We start from the raw sequence: 21,068 nt of genomic DNA, 5'->3' as shown, positions 1-21,068 counted from the left end.
ACCTGTTCTGCTCCTCCCTCCCTGGGTCATATTGGGCATGTTTCTGGGTTGTTCCGAGTCTCTGTTTGAGGGCATACAAAATTGGAGGGCTGTGGTGAAAATTGTAGGGAAGATACCTGTCACATGACAGGGGCCACTAAATGTTACATCATTTCGTAGAAGTCCGAGGAGTGCTCACCGTGAATGCCATGGAGTATCACGACATGCATAAAGAAGTGTTTGGTGCCCTGGTGGGGGAGTTTGGATAACTGAAAAGTGGCCTGTAGTTTGAAATGGAGAGGCATGCATTTGACTTCGGCTGCGAAGAAAGCCGGGCCGCCCGACATTTTGTTTGCAAAACCAGCCGTGCGTCCGTGTCAGTGAGCGTTCATGTCCAAGGTCTTGCTGCCTTCCCATCAGCAGTTTCTCTGTGGGGTCTGACCCTTGCTGTAACCATCAAGTATCTCCTGTGAGGTCCTCCTCCTAAAATAGTGCTCTCGTCCAGAATCCTTGGTGCTGGTGTGGCAGGGGCTATATAACTGCCAGGCCAGCCTGCAGCTAGCAGAGAGGTGTGCTGAGCTCATTCTGAGTCAGAGGCCCCAAGAACACATCCCAGGTTTTGTTTCAATACTCGAAAACCCATCCAAGAAGGTCACGCACTGAACTCTCCTGTTTCTGTTGACAGATTTTTGGAAGCACAGGGAAGGCTTAACTGCCCAACCCACAGACTGTGCATTATGTTTATGTTTCCTCGCCTGCCTAGCATTTGACAATTAATTAGGCATGGTAATTACCTGCTGTAATTTTGTGATTGCACATCCTATAATTACCCCTAATTCTGTAATAGGGAAGTTCATGTACACAAAGGCAAATGACGACGGAGGTGACGGTGTTAGAGTATTAACAGCTGCCACTGCTTACTGCCTGCCAGGCACAGGCCGGGCACAGCATCTCACGACGCCCCAACACAATTGCTATTGTCCCCATTTTACAGATGGAGAAGCTGAGTCTTGAGGTGGAGTATCACCTTCATGGTCACAGCTAGCAAAGGGAACAGCTGGATTTTGAACCCAGGCCCCTCTCCTTGCCCAGCCCATGCCCTTTGCTTGTCATTCTGCCTCTAGCAGAGGAGGCCTCAGGTGTGGCTAAGACCCAACAGGGCCTCTGCTTGGCAGACCCTTAAAGTAGACCTGGAACTTCAGTCTCCTGAAAAGTTTTTAAATCTTCATTCTCCCTCTTCCCTATTCCTCCTTTATATATACTGTAATAAATATGTATACATTATACATACGTGTGTGTATGTATTTATATGTATACATGTCTGTATACGTATCTGTGGGTGTATGTGTGTGTGTGTATATGACCCTCCATGTATAATCGAGGCTTGAAGAGGTGAGTTAACTTACCCAGGGTCACCTGGCTAGCAAGAGGTGGGGCTGGAATTCAAACCCACATCTGCCTTAGGCCTGGATCTGGTCCCGGGACCCCATCTCCCGACTCTGACATCTGGTTGCATGTCAGGTCCTCGTGGACACCCGCCTACTGCAGTCTCTTCACAACCTGCTGAGAACACAAATTAGGGTAGAAACTCAATCTCCTAAGAATAGTGAAGACCTGGCTTTTGGGGGCGGGGAGCTTTGGTTTTAAATTCAGGTTTACTATAAAATCAGGTGCACACGCCAAAAGTGTATCGTTCAGTTAATCTTAACTTCTCTACATATCTGTGTAACTACTGCACGGCGATACAGGCCATTTCCAGTACCCAGAAGGTTCTTCATGCCTTTGTGGGGGCTCTGTGTAAGAAACCTCTCCTACCCTGAAGGTCATAAAGATACTCTCGTATGTCCTCTCCCCATAGTTTTACAATTTTACCTTTCACATTGAGACCTATGATCCCACGAGACATGAGTGTAGAAGCCAGGCGCGTGAATGCCCGTAGCTGCCTCACCTACAACAGCCTCCCTGGGATCGACTCGAATGCCTGTTCCAGCAGAGCAGGTCAACAAACCGGTGTGTGTTCCTACAGCAGAATGTCCTCGATGGCAACGAACGAGAACACGAGGGCGCCGTGCACCATAGCAGGGAGGTGTCCCCCCAACACAGTCTGGAGTGAAAGGAACCAGACACAAAGGAATACACTCTGTATGAGTCCGTTTAGACGAAGTTCAAAACTAGGTGAAGAAACCAGAGGGTGAAGGGTGTGGGGTGCCCAGCAGAGAAGCCAAATGGCATTGACTGCTGAGAGGGGCACAGAGCGGGCAGAGAGCACTGCTCCATCACATGTTGCTAATCTAAAGAAAAAGTGTTTCAGGAGGCCCTGTGTACACAGGCGTTTTTTTGTATTCAATTCATTGAGGGACTGCAGTTCCCCCCGCCCCACCTCTCCTTACCCCCCATTATTACAGGCATCGCTAGGGTCATTCTTCCCACTGGAAGAGAAACCTCAAGATTCAAACTTGCTCTTAAAACAGAGAAGAGACCATTTGCCCTGATTCCTGATCACAGATATTACCCTCCTATTTTATTGGCTTCTGCTGAGTGGAGGAGATTGGACTTGAAGTAGCTTTTTATTGCTTGTCTTAAAAGGGAACTTGCTTTTGCTGGAAGAGGTCAATTCTTGTTATTCCTCCAAGGAATTATCTTTACAGCTCAAGCAGAAGGAATTGAGACTTATCAAACTTAATTCGGAGCGGGGAGCCCTTAAAATAAAAATTAAAATCCCAATGATTTTGGACATGAGTGCTTTTAATTCTTCAGTGAAATAAATGCGCAACTTGGTTAAGTGTAATTCAAGGACAACTTAATTTACAGAGAAAGTTTCCCAGTTGTGGATGCTAAGAGCATTGCTGTTGAGGACGTGTGATCTGCCCACAAAAGGGGCATTTGGGCCCCAGAGGTATCGAGTAGGGACCTTCGTTGCCAGCTGCTCTTCCCAGCTGCCAGCCCTACTGGCTTGGGGTTCTTGGATCTTCAGGGGCCTTGAGTACCGCAGCAACGTGCTACAATAGAAGATGCCAGGCCTTAGCGTCAGGCAGACCCAGTCCAGATCCTGTATCTCCCCATCTCCCAGGGCAAGTGACATCTGCCTCGGAGTCCATGACCCTATCTGTAGAAGGCGGCACGGTCGCACCTTCTGCCTTGCAGATTGAGATGAGGACGGCAGGTGAGGCGGAGGGAGTGCCCGGCATCGTACCTGCCACACAGTAGGTGCTTCGTAAACGGCAAGCCAGGCGGGAGTGTTGAAGATAATTATGTTTTATTGGAGCTCCGAAAAATAGTTTACTCTCTTGGGTCTGGCGGTGGGCAGCTCCACTCTCGCTCACTTTCTCCTGGAGCTTCCTAACTTTGCCTGCCAACCGAGGAGGTTAGGATTTGACCAGCGTCCAGACAGCAGAAACTGAGAGTGGGTGATTGTCTCCTCTCCCCTCGCTACCTTGTGGTCTCCAGATAATAAAGGTGGTGCTGAAAGTACCCATTGGCCATTTTTTACCTTTGCCTAATGCTGGCAGAGGCAGAGGTGAGGACAGTCACCAGTCTTGACAGAGGCATCTAGAACCCCCTCTGCAGGTGGTTCTCTGGTGATTATCTGTTCTCGGTGCCCAGTGTTCCCAGGCAGCACACTCTGGGCTTGGTGGGGTGAGTCTCAGACAACTGAGCTTTGAAGAAAGAGGCTCCAAGGATAGTGGATTGCATTGGCCTTTCCCTTGAGTATGAGATCGTCCTAAGTCAAGCTCAGGTCAGGCCCCCTGCCTGGTTCTCGGAAGCCCTTGGTCCCCAGCGTGAGGTGGCTGTGGGATGTGGCTGGGGAGAGGCCCGTCCAAGTACATGGAGTTTGTAGATCACCTGAGGACTCAGAGGGTAGGAACTTGAGGACTGTAAAGTAAAGGGACCATCTGGTCCCACCCCCGCACTTTGCGCACTGGGAAGCAAGGCCCAGAAGAAGCAGGGATGCTCCAGGAGCGCACACGATGGCCAGGAGGGGCCACATGTGGCCTCACTTGTACTTCCAGGAAATAGGTTTTGCATTGTGTGTTTGTGGAGCTCTTTAGGGCAGGAGCACTCTGATTTGTGTTTCTATTTAAAATTTTCAGTGACCCACAGAATACTTTGTTCTAAGCCCCAGGTCTAAGACTTAGTGGTAATCTACGCAGTTATTTGCTGAGCCAAACCCTTACAGTAGAGAGCATAACGCCAAGACAGGTGTTGACTTCAACAGCAGTGCTTCGTAAAGTTTGCGGAACGTCATGCTTTTGATGGTGATGACGACGACAGTGACAGCAGCCGTAGTTAACACTTGTGGACGCCAGGCAATGTTATGCTTGCTTTTAGGCATCTTTTTATTATGATGATGATACCCGCTTCTCAGATGAGTAAACCGAGACCCGGAAAGGAACCATTTTCGGGTGGGGGGGGAGGAGGTGCGGAACTTCTGGGAGGCCGCCGTATTTTCTGGGCCAGGCTCAGATTAGCTGATGTCTCACTGCAGCCCAGTCTCCGTCAGTCGGACTACGAGGGGGGTATTCGTGTTAAAGCTGATTGCAAGGTCAGAGACTTCCAACATCCAGATCTCTGTCATTTCCCGGTGGCGACCTCACCAATAAGTTCACATTTTTGTTTGTTTATCGAACACTCACCTGGCACCTTCTGTGTATCAGGTTCTGTTCTAAGCCTGTTACGTGTGTGAACGTATTTAAATTTCCTAAGACCCAGCAAGGGTGGTAATGTTACCATCTTCATTGCTCAGGGAGGAAGCAGGGCACAGAGACATTCATGGGTTTTTTGTTGAATGCCTCCTGTCACCCTGGCGGGAGATACAACCAAGGGAAGGTTGGAAGGTCAGGGCATTTCCTTTAATCCGAACATTTTTTTAACGTTTTAAAGAATGCAGGCAAACTGGCACCATGCTGCTTTGCCACAGCCTGTGGTGGAGCTTGAAGGAGGACAGTGCGGTTAAGCAGGAGCCGTGTAAGCCCAGAGAGGCCGCCCGCCGTACCTGCTCTGGACCTGTCTTTGGCTCGCAGACATCCCTCATGGACAGTCGCTGAAGGAGTGTGAACAGGGAGATGAAAACGAATCGCATAGGGGAAGATGCATGGCCAGAACACCACCTAGCGGCCTCTCACAGTGGCCCAGGCAGAGGAAGGGATAACTCCAGGGTGGGTCAGCAGGCCTTGTTGTTCAGTACTTGAACATGTGGGTGAAAGAACAGAAGTGGTCAAAGGTGATGCCCAGGTTTCTAACTCCGGCAGCCGAGTGGTCCATTCACTGAGAGAGCGAGATCCCAGGAAGAGGGAGGAGCGGATCTCCAGTGCAGATCGGGCGATCAGATGTAGACATGATGAGTTTGACCACGTCTGGGCCTGGAATTGATAGCAGAAGTCCGAACTAGAGACGCAGATTTGACCTAAACGTGAAATGTGCAAACCAGAGAGTTGGGTGCTCGTGTAGGGGAGAGAGGGTGGTGAGCGAAAATCTCCACCTGTGGCATGGGCAGAAGAGGAGGCATCCGTGTGGAAGGCCAAGAAGGGGCCATCGGAGAAACGGGAGGGACTCAACATTTCCATGGTATGAAGCAGTTGGCTCTTGAACGTGTTCCGAAAAACATAGAGTCACGCTTTGTCCTTCATGCTACAGATGCCTGTTTTCCTCATTACGTTAGAGGTTTTCAAGACGTGCGTTGATGTTGACTGCTTGCAAATGATACTAGCTGTTTGTCACTGGAGATTTTACTCTAGGCTCTTCTTAGCTCATGTCATTTTTTAAAATGCGTTAATCTCTCTCCTCCTGTCTTCCCTTCCAGTGTAGTCGCCGTGTTTCTGGAAGGTGTTAAGGCCCGTAAAAAGCTAAAGAAACAGCCCTTACATTGTGTACCCCCAGAATGTCCTCTTGAGAGTCCCATTCTGATGCAAATAAATTTTATGCCCCCGTGGTGCCTGTCCCATCTGGACGTGACCATCCATCCAGCTCAGCTGATGTCAACTCTGGCCTCTCCTTCCTGCCCCGGATTGGTTTCCACCTCCTCTGTGTGGGGGTCGACGCGATCCCGGGCATAGCTGCACTGCTTGTGTGTCCAAGTATTCCCCACACTCCCGGGAGGAGGTGCTGTTGGTAAATTCCATTTTATAGATGGGGAGACCCATAGAGAGGAGACATGCTTTGCCTGATACCTAAGTCTGTGCTTGACCTCAGGGGTTACCCAAATTGCCTGCTGCCTTAGTCCATTCAGTCTACTGTAGACTTGAGGGCCTTAGACAACCTTTATTCCTCATGGTCTGGCTGCTGGGGCGTCCAAGGTCAAGGCATTAAGTAGGTTTGGTGTCTGGTGAGAACCTACTCTCTGGATCATAGATAGCATCTTCTCCCATGGCAGGAGGGGTGAGGGAGCTCTTGGGGGATCTCTGTTTTTAGGGCACTGATCCTGTTTTTGAGGGTTCTACCCTCATGACCTAATCACCTCAAAAAGGCCCCCACCTCCTGACACCATCACGTCAGGGGTTAGCATCTCAACATGAATTCTGGGGGGACACAAGCATTCAGACCATCTACACATCAGAATCACTAGGGAAGCTTTGGAACACTACAGATTCCTGGGTCCCAGATGGGTAATACATCCCACCCAGGGGCTGGTAATATTTGGAAAGCCCTGCCCCTTTCCACACCAGATCTTGGCTATGTCAGTGGAAAAATAACAACAATGAGTGCTGAGTATCTAGATCAGAGGGAGGACAAAGTGTTTTTTGTAAAGTGTTTTTGTAAATAAGTGTTTTCAGCTTTGCAGGCCATATGGTCTTTGTTGGAACCACTCCGTTCTGCCATTGTATTTCAAAAGCAGCCATAAACAATAGGTAAACAAATGGATGTGGCTGGATTTGGCTCATGGGCCATAGTTTGCCTCTCCTGCTCTAGATAATTAACCTTGTGCATGATGATCAGGCAAGTAGCTGAACTTGACGCTCTCTAGGGGATACCTGCATTTGTGTAACAATATGCAAGCAGATACAGTCCATTTGAGATGTGGGAGTAAATTCAAGGTGAATATTTCTCTTTTATTAAAAAAAAAAATCAAGTAGATAGTCTAGTAATTGGCGTCGTGGCTCCATAGTGTCATCAGAGACCCCACAATCCCTTCTGTCTTCTACCATAATCAAGATGATCTCGTGATCGTAAAATGACTCCTGGAGCTCCAGTCATCACATCTGTAGGAAAGAAAGAAAAAGAGAGGGAGAAAGGTAAAAAGGCACCGTAGGCTGAGGCAGATCTCTCCTAAGGACTTTCTTAGAAGCCCCAGTGATTTTTGCTTACATCTCATTAGCTACTCTTACCTGCGAGGCAGACAGAAAAATGTAGTTAAGTCTCCCTGAACACATTGCTATCCCCCCAAATAGTGAGGGGAAATGGATGCTGGGTGGGCAACTAGCACTTGCTGGGACCTGAGGGGACCCAGCAAATGCCCTAAACGTGCTGTGTGAAATTCCCCTGAGCTCTGCTAGGTTTATATGCGGATTCATCAGGTCTCAGCTTATAGAGACTGGGAGAGCCTGAAGTCCCTTTTCTCCCCCAACTAGCCAGGCCCTTGCAGCTACTTTTGGGTCTCATGTATACTTTACTTCTACAAATCAAACACCTGGCTAATCGGGGTAACCGTCATACCACTGCGGGGACCTTCAGTCCCAAGAAACCTTTCCTCTCGGCAGCTTTGTGTCCCTATGGAATCTGTCTTCCTCCAGGTGGTACCTGCCCACAGTTGTGAGCCTCCAGAGCACGTCATCCTGGGTTTCCTCTTTCTCCGAACAGCCTTCCCAGGAATTTTGAGACCTCTGCCCCCTCCACCCTGAGGCTTGGGTTGTCGCCCTCCACTGCCTGTCTTCTTATAATTTGGCTGCAGATCCTCTCCTAGGGCCCGTGCTTCTCAGAGTCCGTGCGTGGTGTGATCCGCCTGGGTTCTAGCTCCGAGCAGTGCATCTGGGGTGGAGCCCGAGACGCTCCATTCCTGACATCTCCCACGTGATGCCGATGCTCCTGGCCCAGGGACGGCCCTTGTAGCAAGTGACCTGGGCCTTTCTGAACATAGTTCATCTTTTAATAGGTGGCAGCCAAAACCTAACTAAGTTGCTGTGGTCGATTTAGGACAGAGCAAGACTCTCAAGTCGCTTATCCCAGAAGTTAGCATACAGCTTTTTTAACGAGGCCTAAAGATTACATAGGTTTTTTTGGTGGCCCTCCCACATTATTTACTTAGCTCAAATTTACCGAAACCTGTAAGTCTTTGTCCCACAGGCCACTCCTGTGCCCTATTTCCCTTTTACTTATGATGATGGTTTTTGGAGTTTTAGCGTACAACCCGACGTTGGTCTTTTTGAATTTCAGCACATTGGATTAGACTCATCCCTCAGGCCAGTTGAGACCACCTTGTTTGCCCCCCAGTGCATTTACTGCCTCTCTTAGCTTGGGGGCTTCTAATGAATTTGATAGACCTCCGTTTCTCTATCTGATTGCGCTGGAAACTTGGGTCCATTAGTTGAAGTTCTTTGGTTTAAATCGTTCGTCCATCTTGTTCACAAGAGGATTACAAGAGGCCTCGATGGTTGTCTTAACCAAAGTTCCGATGTATCGTGTCTGATTTGGGAATACTGGGTGGTTTCCACGTAGAGGCGGAATCTGTCGCTCACATGAGGGATACCTGTGTTTATCGTTACACGAGAGGTTTTTGAGATGTGTATTGGCATTCGCTGATGACCGGTCACAGTAGCCGTTTATCATTGGGAACTTTGCTCTCTGGGCTGTTCTTGTGTAATATTTTTAAAGGCATCGTTCCCTCTCCCGCTTCAGTTTTCCCTCGAGATGTGGTTAGTGTGTGTCCCTGGAAGGTGTTACGGTCTATCAAAAGCTGAAGAAACAGCCCTTACATTGTGTACCCCCCAGAATGTTCTCTTGAGGGTCCCATCTTGATTGAAAATAAAGAAGTTTTACGCTCCCAGTGTGCCTGTCCCCTGGACATGACCTTCTGTCCAGTTGGGTTGATGTCACCTCTGGCCCCTCCCTCCCGCCCGCCCCAGATTGGCTTCCCCCTCCTCTTTGTGGGGGTCTACGCCATCCCAGGCATAGCTGCCCTGCCTGTGTGTCCGAATGCTCCTTGGGAGGAGGTGCTGTTAGTCAGTTCCACCTCATAGGTGATGACATGTGTCGCCTGGGAGGAGTTGGATTCTCAGCAGCAGTCACCACCACAGCATGCATGTGACCATCTCAGAGATCAGCTGGACTGTTCACCTCTGCTGATACTGGGACCTGGTACACGGCGTGTTGTTCCCGTCACCTGCCTGCTTTGTTCTTTTGTGGATCCCTTTGTTGATGTGGTACTACTGAGGCCCTCCTCTGCCAGGCTCTGGGCGTCCAGTGGCCTGAGGGACGGCCGCGGCCCCTGCTTCTCGCAGAGCTGGCTTTCATGGGTGGGGCATCCCCGAAACCCCACCCCTTTGTAACGAGAGCTTTAAGAGAGGTTGACATTTTCCTTCTGTGTGCCTTTCTCCGCAGGTCTACATCCGGATAAAAGACGATGAGTGGAACGTGTATCGGCGGTACACAGAGTTCAGGGGTTTGCACCACAAGTTACAGAACAAGTACCCTCAAGTGAGGGGCTACAGTTTCCCACCCAAGAAGGCCATTGGAAACAAGGTACTGTCGCCACGGGGAACCGGGGACACCCCGGTGCCTGATCTACACGCACGTGCCCCTCTAGACACAGGTCTCGGAGGTTGGCACATAGAAGAAGAAACAGGGACAGAGAAAACACCTTTAATTCCACAGCGCGTCATGTTTTGTTTGTGCACGCCCTCTTATTTCTCTAGGACAGGGGTCAGCAAGCATGTTCCACTAAAGGGCCAGAGACGAATTGTTTTTGGCTTTGCAGACCATACTCCCTTAGCTGCAAATACTCAGCTGTGCCACTGGAGTGTGGAAGCAGTCACAGGCTGTTCTGACCTGGATGGGCGTGGCCGAGTGCCAATAAAACTTGATTCATAAGGTGGCAGCTCGATTTAGCTGATGGGTCTGTTTTCTGATGCCTGTTCTTGACCAAAAAGATGTTTTCTGGCTTTTATCCGTAGTTGTCGGGTTAGTTACTTGGACTCATGAATGTGGGTGGGGTTACTTCCCAAATACTTGTGTCGGTATAGGGTTGTTTTCCTTGTGAAGGTTAGTGATTTAATGACGTCATGTGTTTCTGGGGGTTCATCCAGGCACCCTGGAGAAAGGGGGTGCTAGCCCTCCACGGCCTGCCAGCCGATGAGTGCTCGTTGGTGCAGAAGTGTCTCCCGAGCATCATCACATGTCACGGCGGGGAAGACGGGCCCGGGCCTTGTCGGGAGGCCTCGCGTCGCCCGCTTAGGCCACTGGTGTCATTTTGTCGTCCTTCACGTTTGCTTAGAGCGGCACTCCTCCGTCTGGGCCACACTCCGAATCCCATGAGTACCTTTAAAAGCTCCTAAGACCTTAGTCCCTCACTCCCGGTGAAGGGAGGCAGGGGCATGGAGGGCTGCAGTACGCAGCCGCGCTGGAGAACCCCTGGCTTTGTGTCTGATAGGGGACGGGGACACTTGTGCAATCGCAGGATAGTGACGAGCTGGGCAGGGACAGTTGAGCCAGAGGAGGTAAGATCATGACCCTCATGAGGACAGGTGAGAAACTGGGCCTTGCATGAGAAACCCCTCTCCTACCGTGGTTCTCAGAGAGTGGCCCCTGACCATCAGCATCACCCGGCAACTCGTTAGAAATACCGATTCCCTCCGGTGCCTGGCTCATTTGGTTAAGAGTCCAACTCTTGATTTTGGCTCAGGATCTCGAGGTTTGTAGGGTCAAGCCCCGCTTTGGGCTCTGCACTAACCGCACAGAGCCTTCTTGGGATTCTTTCTCCTCTCTGTCTCTCTCTCTCTCTCTCTCTCTCTCCCTCCCTCCCTCCCCTCCCCTCTCCTCCCCTTGTCTGCCCTTGGTTTGCTCACTTGCTCTCAAAAATAAATAAACATTAAAAAAAAAGAAAGAAACACCAATTCCCAGGCCCCACCCCAGACCTACTGAAATACCAGCTCTGGGCTGGGGCCCAGAAATCTGGGTTTAGAGCTGTGTGGTGGTGATGCTTCGGCAAGCGTAAGAACCACGATGCTGTTGCACTGACAGAGTCGTGTGGCAGATCCTGTGTGTGATGAATTTCCTAGTTTCTCTCTTGAAGGGCCACCTTGCTAAAGTTTTCCTTGGACCTTTGTCTCCCAGAAAACCAGAGCAAAAGTTTCGATAACCACTATGAACACTTGGGAATTCTGCTGGGAATACTGTTACTGTCTATGATGTTTACGTGTTCATGGATTTCTTTGCTTTTAGATTAGAAATCCTATCATGTCAGGGTCCGTTAGATCTTAATTTAAACAGTTAGAAAGCAAGTTTATCTGAGGCCTAGAATAAATGTGCCATTCCATTATTTTCCTGAAGATAAGTGAAGTTGAGCCCATAAAAACAGAAGGCTTAGAAATTCTACACTTATGCAGAGCAAGGAGGACAATAATTCTTATGAAAAGGGGGAAAAATTATATACTGGTTTAATCTAATGACTTGCAGGCTCATACAAATCTTGGGACCCATCCAGAATGCCTGAGAATGTCATAAAACAGAATTCTGTGTAAGCAGCTTATTATCATGATAAGATAGTGTCATTTGCAGGAAGCCTTCTGCTATAGCAGCCACTCCATGACCCTCGGGGAGCTCGGCCTGTCTGTGTCTCACTCAGGGAAATTAGGACAAGGCTGAACCAGAGACGTTCAGGTGGCGAGATGTGTTGCATTCTTTTTGCCTCCCGTGACTGCCGTACGAACGTGGCCCCTGTTTAGGGGTCTAAAAAACACAGATGTATTTTCTTACGCTTCTGGAGGTTAGGTCCAGAATCCATCTCCTGGGGCTGAAATCAAGGAGTCAGTGGGGCTGGTTGTTTCTGGAGGCTCCAGAGGAGAGGCCTTTCCTTTTTTAGCTTCTGGAGCCTGTCCGCATTCCTCAGCTCAAGGCCTCCTGTGTCTTCAAAGCCAGCAACCTTGCAATGCTGACCTCATTTTCTGTCATATAGTATCTCTGTGTAGTACCTCACATAGTACCTTTTCTGACTCCTCTCCCTCTTATAGGACCCTCGAGATGACACTGGGTCCACCCAGATAAGCCACCATAATTAGTCTCAGGATCCTTAACTTAATCACATCTGCAAAGTCCCTTTTGCTCAATAAACAGGGTATTTTATACTCTCAGGTTCTGGGATTAGGCATCTTTGGGTGCCACAGCTTTCTCTGCAGAGCAAAGTGACCCCTCCCACTCTGGATCTCCAGGCAAGCCTAATAGTTATGCAAAACTTACTTCAGACCTAAGAAACTTACCAACACCACCCTCCCAGGGACAGGGATGCAGTGACTTTCCCCTCTGAGTGCGACGTCCCCAGCCTAGCTTCACGCTGTCCCATTCTTGTCAATCCTGGGACTGAGTCAGCAGCTGTGGGCTTTTGCCCTGTGAAATCTGTGTGAGTAGGGCTCTGTCCACCCTCCACCCCCGACCCTAGTGCGACCCTATTTGCAAATAAAGGAACTTGGGAATTAAAGATACCATGCTGGTGGGCCTGGCCTGGTTCTTCACTACATTTTTGGTCCTGCTTCCCATGTTCAGGGGTGGGCCTGACAGCTTGCCTGCAGTCACAGGGCCTCTGCCTCTTGTCCAGTCTGTGTGGCCCTTGGCTTTAGAGTTGACTGGTTGGCTTCTGATTCTCTCTCCCTGCACAGTTGGCTCACTAAGACTTACCCACTTCCCTGAAGTACACTTTGGCTGCTCTCCAAGACAGATCTGAGGGTTTATCTGATTGTCAGGAGTAGATTGAGTTAGCAGGCAGGACTTCAACATCCGACAAAAGCTACTGATGAATCCTGTTAAGAGACAAAGCCTGCACTCGCCTCACCAGGACCTACAGGCTCAAGATACCTGCCTTGATACCCTGAGGGTGAATTTTCTTTCTAAATTGGTCCAGAGAAGTCAGCCACCTCAGAAGCTTTCCCTTGACTAGGTCACTTCACGAAGGTCTCCCTTGCCTCTTGTGCCATTAAGGTACTCAGGCTTGACTTCTTTGTGTGGATTGTGTTACAAGTAGGTTGCTGCTGTTAAGTCTTGGACCCATTAAGTGATTCAATCTGGGATCCGTGGGCCTGGACAGGAAAAACTAACTATAGTTTTTTCAAATTTGTCATATGAATATCTTCCTAGCCTGAATTTCTAGGTATTTTCCCAGTGGTGCCACCATTGTCAATTGTCCGCCAGTTACAGAATCAAAATGTGATCTGACCCCAAGTTTGAACTTTTTTTAATGTGTATTTATTTTTTGAGAGAGAGAAGGCAGGAGAGGGCAGAAGGAAAAGGAGAGAGAGAATCCCAAGCAGGCTCCACGCCCCCAGCACAGAGCCCAGCTTGGGGCTCAAAGTCGTGAACCGTGAGATCATGACCCGAGCCGAGACGAAGAATTGGACACTTAACCGCCTGAGCCACCCAGGCGCCCCAGTTTGAACTTTTTTTGATTGGTGAAACAGCCCATTGTGTAGTTCATGGATGCAGGATTTGTCTTTAGCACAGAATTTCTTTTGCCTTATTATGCCATGCATGTGTTTAATCATAAATACCCACAGCACTCACTAGAGCCGCCCATGCCTTTAGGTGTCACATCAAACTTGAGTTGTGTTGAGGTAGTTTCCCGAACATCAGTCCACCGCTTGCTGTTCATTTCTTTGTAGCTGAGTCAAACAAGCCGCAGTAGTTGTGTATTAACGTTACTCATTAAATCTGAAATATCACAGGCATGGGGCTTGTTTCCATTGTGAGATAGTCTGGATTAGGCTGAAGTAACGACTTTGTGGTCTTGGCAGCCTGAGCCAACCAGGATTTATTTTTGGCTCGTGTTTTATGCCCATGATGGGTTGGCTGGGAGCTCTGCCCATCATGACATCAGGAAACTAAGGACAAGGGAAAATCATACACTGGCTATTAGAGCTTCTGCCCAGACGTGATACATGTCAATTCCACTCCTTTTTCATTGGCCAAAGCCACCTACTCAGCCATGTGTAATGCCAACGGGGAGAAGGAGTCCAGTTCTCCCATGTGCCCAGGAGAATTCGAGTTTTTACCATCAGCTCTCATGACCCCTACAAGGTGGGGGGGGGGCACTTGTCTCGAGCCACATTTCTGAGCAGGGTGGGGATAAGAGGAGAGGACGACCCCACCAGCCTAAGATGGGCATGCCAGGTCCTGTGGGTCTCCTTCCACAGAGTCCCAGTTGAGGTGCGTCCCTCTGCCCCTGCTTCAGTTATCCTCACCCAAGCCCAGTCCTCTCTGGTGTGGGCATTTGCAACGGTTGCCCTTTTCCACTCTTGCCTGCTCCCATCCATCCCCCATGCTGAGCCACAGTGAGGTCTATATGACATCAAATCAGATGATGTCATTGTTGCGTAAACCCCCCCTCCCAGTAGCACCTTTGGCAGTTAAATTCAGGACTCCTTATGGCCTTTGAGATGTCCCCTGACCTGTCCCCCACCTCCTCCCGTACCTTATGTCATGCCCCGTCCTCCCTTCTATACCCAGCCACACTGCCCTCCTCAGACTTCGATGCTGTTCTTACCTTGTGGCCTTGGCATCTGCTGTTCCCTCTGAGTGGATTGGCTCCCCCACCTCTGCATGGACAGACCCTGCAGGTCATTAGAACTCCCTTCCAACTGCCCTCATCAGTGCTGCCCCTTGAGTCACTCTCCAATCCATTAGTCTGCTGTAATTGTCCCCTAGCACGTACCATCACTCTAAGTGATTGATTTGTGACCTTGAGTAGTATTGTCTCTCTGCACTGGAATGGAAGCTCATGACAACAGGGCCTTGGTCTGTTCATTGCTCTCTCGCCAGCTCCTAGAATAGCTTCTGCCCCCCAGAGAGACTCATGGCCTGAATTAAGGAATAAGGGAACACACGTTAAATGGAAAAGTTTCCCTGTTATTTTCTTCTTCAAGTTGCTGGGTCTTGGCACAAATTTTTTAAAAAACTGAATTGCCCCACTGGGTATAATAGCTTTGGGGGTGACTGGGGAGGTGCTTTTGCAGAACGGGCCAGAGGCCAGCAAGCTTTTGCAGAGCGGAAAGGTGGCTCTCCAACGGTCCAGGTGAGTTGGCCGTCAAGCCTCCCTGTCCAGGGAGACTCGGCCAGCACGAGGGGTTAAGGAAAAAGACTCGTTTCTGATGACGCTACTGCTCGTCTGCCTTATTGCTCAGCAAGAAATAGATTTGAGAGGCTGTCATTCCTTCTTCGGGTAATGGAGTCAGTCTCTGAAAGTTCACTTGGCATTAAGGCAGGGCAAATCGCTTTCCCCGGAGCCGCAGGTAATTCAACTTGTTGGACGAATTATGCGTCGAAATCCTCATTAAAAACACATAGACCAGTGTGTGCCGGAGGAACCAGCTGGCACTCACGGAGCCGTGGAAGCCCCTTTGCAGCTGAGAGGCGCAGATTTAAATGCAGCTCTGGGGGTGTCCAGCCCCCAGTGGAAGGGACTTTCAGCGGTGGGAACAAGTGGGTACCTGGAACAGTGTTGAAGGTGGTCGAATTTTCCACTTAGAAAAGCTTCTGGAATGTAGGGCTGTCATGCTAGGTGTGAGGGGGACAAACGTTGTCCAAAGTAAGGTCTCTGCCCTCCCAAAGTTCATGACTTTGTGGGGAGAAAGACTAGTAAATAGGTCCTCGCAGAAGAGTCCTACGAACTAGGGGAACCAGGGCCCCTGGGATGGTCTGGAGGGGGGCGGTGAGCAGGGCTGCCTTCTGCGCCGGGCCAGCAGGATCCTGGCGACAGAGCTTACCAGTGGGAAAGCGGGCTCAATTCATGGGTATTCTTTCCTTCTTTGTGCCCCGTATTAGCTTCATATTGCTGCTGTAAGAAGTCACCCCAAATCTAGTGGCTTTAAACAGTACACATGTATTGCATGTACCTTTGAGTTGAGGAGGTCCGAAATAGACATTGGGCATTAGTGGGTTGAAATCACGGTGTCAGCAAGGGTTGCGTCTCTTTCTCAAGGCTCTAGAGGAGAATCCCTTTCCTCGCCTTTTCCAGCTTCTGGAGGCTTCCCAGATCCCTGGGGTCTCCCTCCATCTTTGGTGCCCCATCTCTACGCCCATTCTTGTGTAGTAACATTTTTGACTACAGTCAGGAAAGGTTCTCTGCTTTGAAGGAGCGTGATCAGATTGGGCATACCCAGATAACTCAGGATAATCTCCCCATCTGAATTTGTGACCTCTTTATCACCTTAGTCCCCTCTGCAGAGACCCCTTTGCCATGTAAAATAGCACATTCACGGCGGGGAAATTTGGCAGGGGGTAGGGGGACGTTTTTCTGCCTACCTCACAGCTCTCTTTCCTTGCCTGAGGTATAGGTATTTACACATGGGGAGGGGGAGGCATGGGGAGGTAAAGTGACTTAACCAAGGCCATCTCGCTGAGCTGGCCACTTAAGGTGATAAGCGGCTCCGGGCAGATGGTCTCCAGAGCCCCTGGCACACAGGGATCCACAGAGCTCCATGGAGGGTGCATGAATGTAGATTGACATTGACTCCTAGAAGTCACTCCCTCAACCCCGCCGAGGTGGAAATCTGCCTCTCCCTCTGTGGCTCCACCCCCCTCACCCACACCCTGCCCTGTCTGACTCAGGAGCCATTGGTACAACTAGAAACTGCCGCCCTCACGGTTGATAGAAGCTTGTATAAGCTTTCCTCGCAAACCGAAGCATCTGGAGGGATGGTCGTTCGTCCATTTGTCCATTTATTCATTCAACAGGACTTTGCCAACTGTGACAATCAGACACAGAAAGGAAAAGGCTCCTACTGCTTCACTAGATGGATGGCATTGGGCGAGGTACTTGATCCGTCCCTGCCTCAGTTTCTCGTCTACATACCGCTTCTCTCTAGTGTTGTCATAAGGACTTACGGTGGTAAAATTGCTAAAATACTCACAACAGCGTCCACACAGGGTCAGTGCTGTGTACGTGTTGCTGAAGGGGTGCAGAGGCTGGCGGTGAGGCCGAAGAAGCTGACACAGGAGCACGTCCTCATGGCAGAGTTTGCAGTGGGTGAGCCTGACACAGGTGGTCCTTCCAGAACCCTCACAGCCTGTGTTTCTGTGTGTCGTAATACCAGCCATGGCGTGCCAGGCATGTGCATGGTGGGGGCTGTGTCTCCAGTCCTTCCCTGTGTCCTTCTTGTCGAGTCCCATGCAAGATGTCTCAGAGGTGAGGAAGCTGGGCTCAGGCTGTAAGCATCCTGCCCGGGGTCCTGTGGCCCCCATCGGAATTGAGTCACACGCCCGTCCCAAAGACCATGCAAACTGGCGGGAGAAAAGAAGCTCCAGTTGAACGAAGCTATAAACTCCAGTTTGTTTCTCATTTGACACTCTGCCAACCGCTGTGTAAATAGTCCCGGTACTTAATGCATTAAGCGAGAAGAAGAATGACATTGGGCTCATTATACCTCACACATTTGCGTTACTCTTTAATACAGCAAAAGCCTCTTAAGATATTTTCCAGGAGAGCAGTTGCTAAAACCATCTTGCCAGAGCAACGGTCTCGGGAGAGAGACACGGAGGAGCCTCAGGCTTGGAGTGTGTATATGGATACGTATGCAAATATGCATAGGTATTTAATAAGGGGGGGTTCCTGGGGAGTGCTTCTCTGTAATATCAAATTAAAATCCAATAAAAAAAATTAAGGTCTGTTTATAAACCAAAAGTCCAGAGCCGGCAACTAGAAGTGTATTTGCTGCTCTGTTGGCATCCTGCCTGTTTTCTGCGTGTAACATGTGGAGAGGTCAAATCCAAGCTGACCTTTTCGGTGATCTCGGGCCACAGACCTTGCAGGCCCCTCCCCATCCCGGAAGCCTTCCCCAGACTCAAGAGTGTTGGCTGCCCCACCTCAGGTTCCTTCCCCAGACTCCCTCATGGCTGCCTGGTGCACCCTTCTCTCTCTCCACCAGCCCCATGGAATTAGAGCAGCACCCGGCCTGTTGGGTCTCAGTCTTGCGGCATTTGACGCAGCGCGTGGCCCGTGGTAGGTGCCGAGTGAAACATGTTTGAGGAACGTAAAACCCAAGCCACGTAAGAGCTGGTGAGCCGGACCATTGTTGTGCAGTTACTGGTTCCCTTTCTCCCCTGTTCCCTCCTTCCCCTTAACTTCAAGGTCTTTGGTAACCGTTCGGATGAAGGATGCACAGGCCTTAGCGGCCCGCTGGATGTGAACACCGCACCGTGAATGTTGGCCTTGTCCACGCCTGGTGACAGAGATGAGAGCTCCGTGACAGATCTGGGGTCCAGCCTTGCCAGGTCACCAGCCAGACTGGGCCACCTCCCTGGACTTGGCCCATCTCAGGCCGAGCTCAAGGCCTCTGATGCAGCAGCGGTGAACCCACTGGTTTGGAAACTGACGTGAATTCCAAGGCACTTGATTCTCCGCTGGGCATGAAGTGTTGTCCAAAATATTTCTGGGGCTGTTAAATTACTTGTACGTCATTACCTACTCCTCCTCCTAGCTCTGAAGGCCTTCAGAATATACTTAACCCATGTTCTATCTGTTATTTTCCCTCACATTTTTGGACAGCTGATTAAAATCACAACGTAGAAGAGTACTTGTGAGCTCTTACTCGCTTCTTGAATAATTGAGAATAATTGCTACCTCCCAGCTCAGGACTGCCATTAATATTTGGGGACTGTGTATTACAGTCTTGGTTCATCCTCAGCAAGCCGGAGAAGAACATGTTTAGTTTCTCAAGTCGCCCCCATTGGTCTGTGAGAGTCCGGAATGCCTCGTGTATGGAGGAAGTTGTGTCCTTCCCCTCGACCATTTGCGTTTTTAGAAGGCGTACGGTACAGGGGTTAAGAGTTTGGGCTTTGGCATCTCACCGGCCTCCCTTCAGACGCAGTCTCTGGTACGCACTGGCTGCATGACCTCTGCGTGCCATCGGCCTCCACGATACGCAGCTGTCTCGGCTGTCACGTGGGTTGTGGGTATTGCATCATGGGATCTTGTGATGATCCACCCAGCACATCCTGAACCCTCAAGTGCTAGCTTAAAAAACTACGTCTCAGCGGAGGCTCGCTAATTGGGTTTCCATTCTCTTGTAATTCGTGCTCTGACCTGACCAGGCTTGGCTCTCCTCCCTCCCCTCTTCATTCTTCTCCTTGATACGGTGGGGTATGTGTTTTCTTTCTCCTCTTTTTAAAAATTATTTTAAAAATTGAGTTATAAATGCTTTCAGTCTTAACGTGTATAGATGACAGATTTGCACAAAATGAGCGTACCTGCACGAACAGCACGGACACCGGGAAATACATCATTGGCAGGACTCCAAGCCTCCTTCTGTCACCCCGCCAGCGTGGCCACCATCCCCCATCTAGTCCATAGATGGGTTTTGCCCATTATAGGACTTTATGTAAATGGCACCATAGGGCATGGACTCCTTTGTGTCTAGCCTCTGTCACCGTTACATCTGTTGACAGTCAACTGTGTTGTTCCAGGTAGCAATTGTTCTGTTTTTTCTTCATTACCGTGTAGACTTCCATTGTACGGATTTATCACAGTTTATCCTCTCCTTTGATGGATGTTGGGTGGCTTCCAGTTTGGCTCAGTTACACATACTGCTGTAATTAACACCTCTGTGTATGTCTTCTTGTGGTGGTTAAGTGCTGGTTTCTGTGGGTCCACACACGGGAAAGGAGTTGCTGGATCACGGGACGCTTATGCTCCACATCAGTAGAGAGTGCCGAAGAGTTTCCCGAAGGGGTCACACAGTGGTGATTTCTTAAAGAAAGAGGGGGGAAATGCAAAGAATAAGGTAACAGGCACCCATATCCTACCACCTAGATTTAACCGCTGTTCACATTTTCTCCAATTTGCTTCTAAGCTTTTAAAAATGTATTTTCAGGGGCGCCTGGGTGGCGCAGTTGGTTAAGCGTCCGACTTCAGCCAGGTCACGATCTCGCGGTCCGGGAGTTCGAGCCCCGCGTCGGGCTCTGGGCTGATGGCTCAGAGCCTGGAGCCTGTTTCCGATTCTGTGTCTCCCTCTCTCTCTGCCCCTCCCCCATTCATGCTCTGTCTCTCTCTGTCCCAAAAATAAATAAACGTTGAAAAAAAAATTTTTTTTAATGTATTTTCAAATACACTGGGTATTTCAAATGTGTCCCAGAATGCATAGCCAAATATCATGAACACACACGTATCGTCATCCTCATTTAATAAAGTTAGTGTTTAGGAGTTAAACATTACAGATCTAGCTGAATCCTCTCGGAACCCTCCCCCTGCCACAGGGAATGGTTCGGTGGAGTTGTTGTGTGTCCTTAGTGTCTGTGTATCCTTCCTGTATGAAAAATACATACCTTGTCTTTTTCACCAGTACTCCCTTTTTGAGGTTGATGCGTTCAGATGCCTAGCATTCTAATTCGTGAACTTTAGCTGCTGTACTTACTGACATTCTGTTGTATGAATATTCACCATCGTATTTATTTTTTCTCTCTTTGATGAGCAGTTAGACGGTTCACAGTTGTTTTCTGTTCAGTTTCTCCCGGGTACGCACCGATGAAAGCGGCTGCATACTCACAGCGCCTGCCTACCTTCACCTTCCCTGGCTGTGGGCAGGTTGGTCTCCAACGGGATGGTACCAGTTGTTCGCTCCCCGCCAGGGGCATCAGACTCCCATTGTTTCACGATGTCAGCGACACTCGGCATCATCAGACTTACAACTGATTTATGTTTTGCTAACACACTGTGTACAGAGTGTCAGCTCCTCGTGGTTGTGATGCCCGTTTGCCTGGTCACCGAAGAGGTTGACGATCTGTTCATGTGTTCAGGCCATTCAGATTTCCCCTTCCCTTCCTTGCCTATTTGTACCTTGGGGGTATTACTGTACTGGAGTTTCTGTCGGACTGGTTTTAGCATCTCCTTTTGTTTTCCTGATGCCAGCCTCCATGCATGCCTTTAAAAAGATGTGACTCTTGCGTCCTCCTCCAAGAAGCCC

The 21,068-nt window shown here is 49.6% G+C and overlaps 1 protein-coding gene across 10 annotated transcripts in view; it reads left to right on the top strand.

The window, feature by feature from the left end:
• SNX29 (sorting nexin 29) overlaps nucleotides 1-21,068 on the top strand; it is a 499,996-nt gene that overhangs the window by 406,978 nt on the left and 71,950 nt on the right. For 4 of the 10 annotated variants that reach the window (XM_047087510.1, XM_047087506.1, XM_047087508.1 and 1 more), the window contains 2 exons: nucleotides 9,511-9,651; nucleotides 17,038-19,974. In XM_047087510.1, coding sequence (XP_046943466.1) covers nucleotides 9,511-9,651; nucleotides 17,038-17,322 — 426 coding nt within the window. In that variant the 3' untranslated portion in view covers nucleotides 17,323-19,974. Of the gene's footprint in view, nucleotides 1-9,510; nucleotides 9,652-17,037; nucleotides 19,975-21,068 lie in introns of those variants that run through there. The other 6 variants (XM_047087507.1, XM_047087509.1, XR_006963587.1 and 3 more) reach the window with 5 other exon arrangements.

This window comes from Lynx rufus, unplaced genomic scaffold (genome assembly GCF_022079265.1).
Source record: "Lynx rufus isolate CCGP_SWC_20201006 ecotype Redwood Valley unplaced genomic scaffold, mLynRuf1.p SCAF_23, whole genome shotgun sequence".
NCBI lineage: Eukaryota > Metazoa > Chordata > Mammalia > Carnivora > Felidae > Lynx > Lynx rufus.
This window is presented reverse-complemented; position numbering and strand designations above follow the sequence as displayed.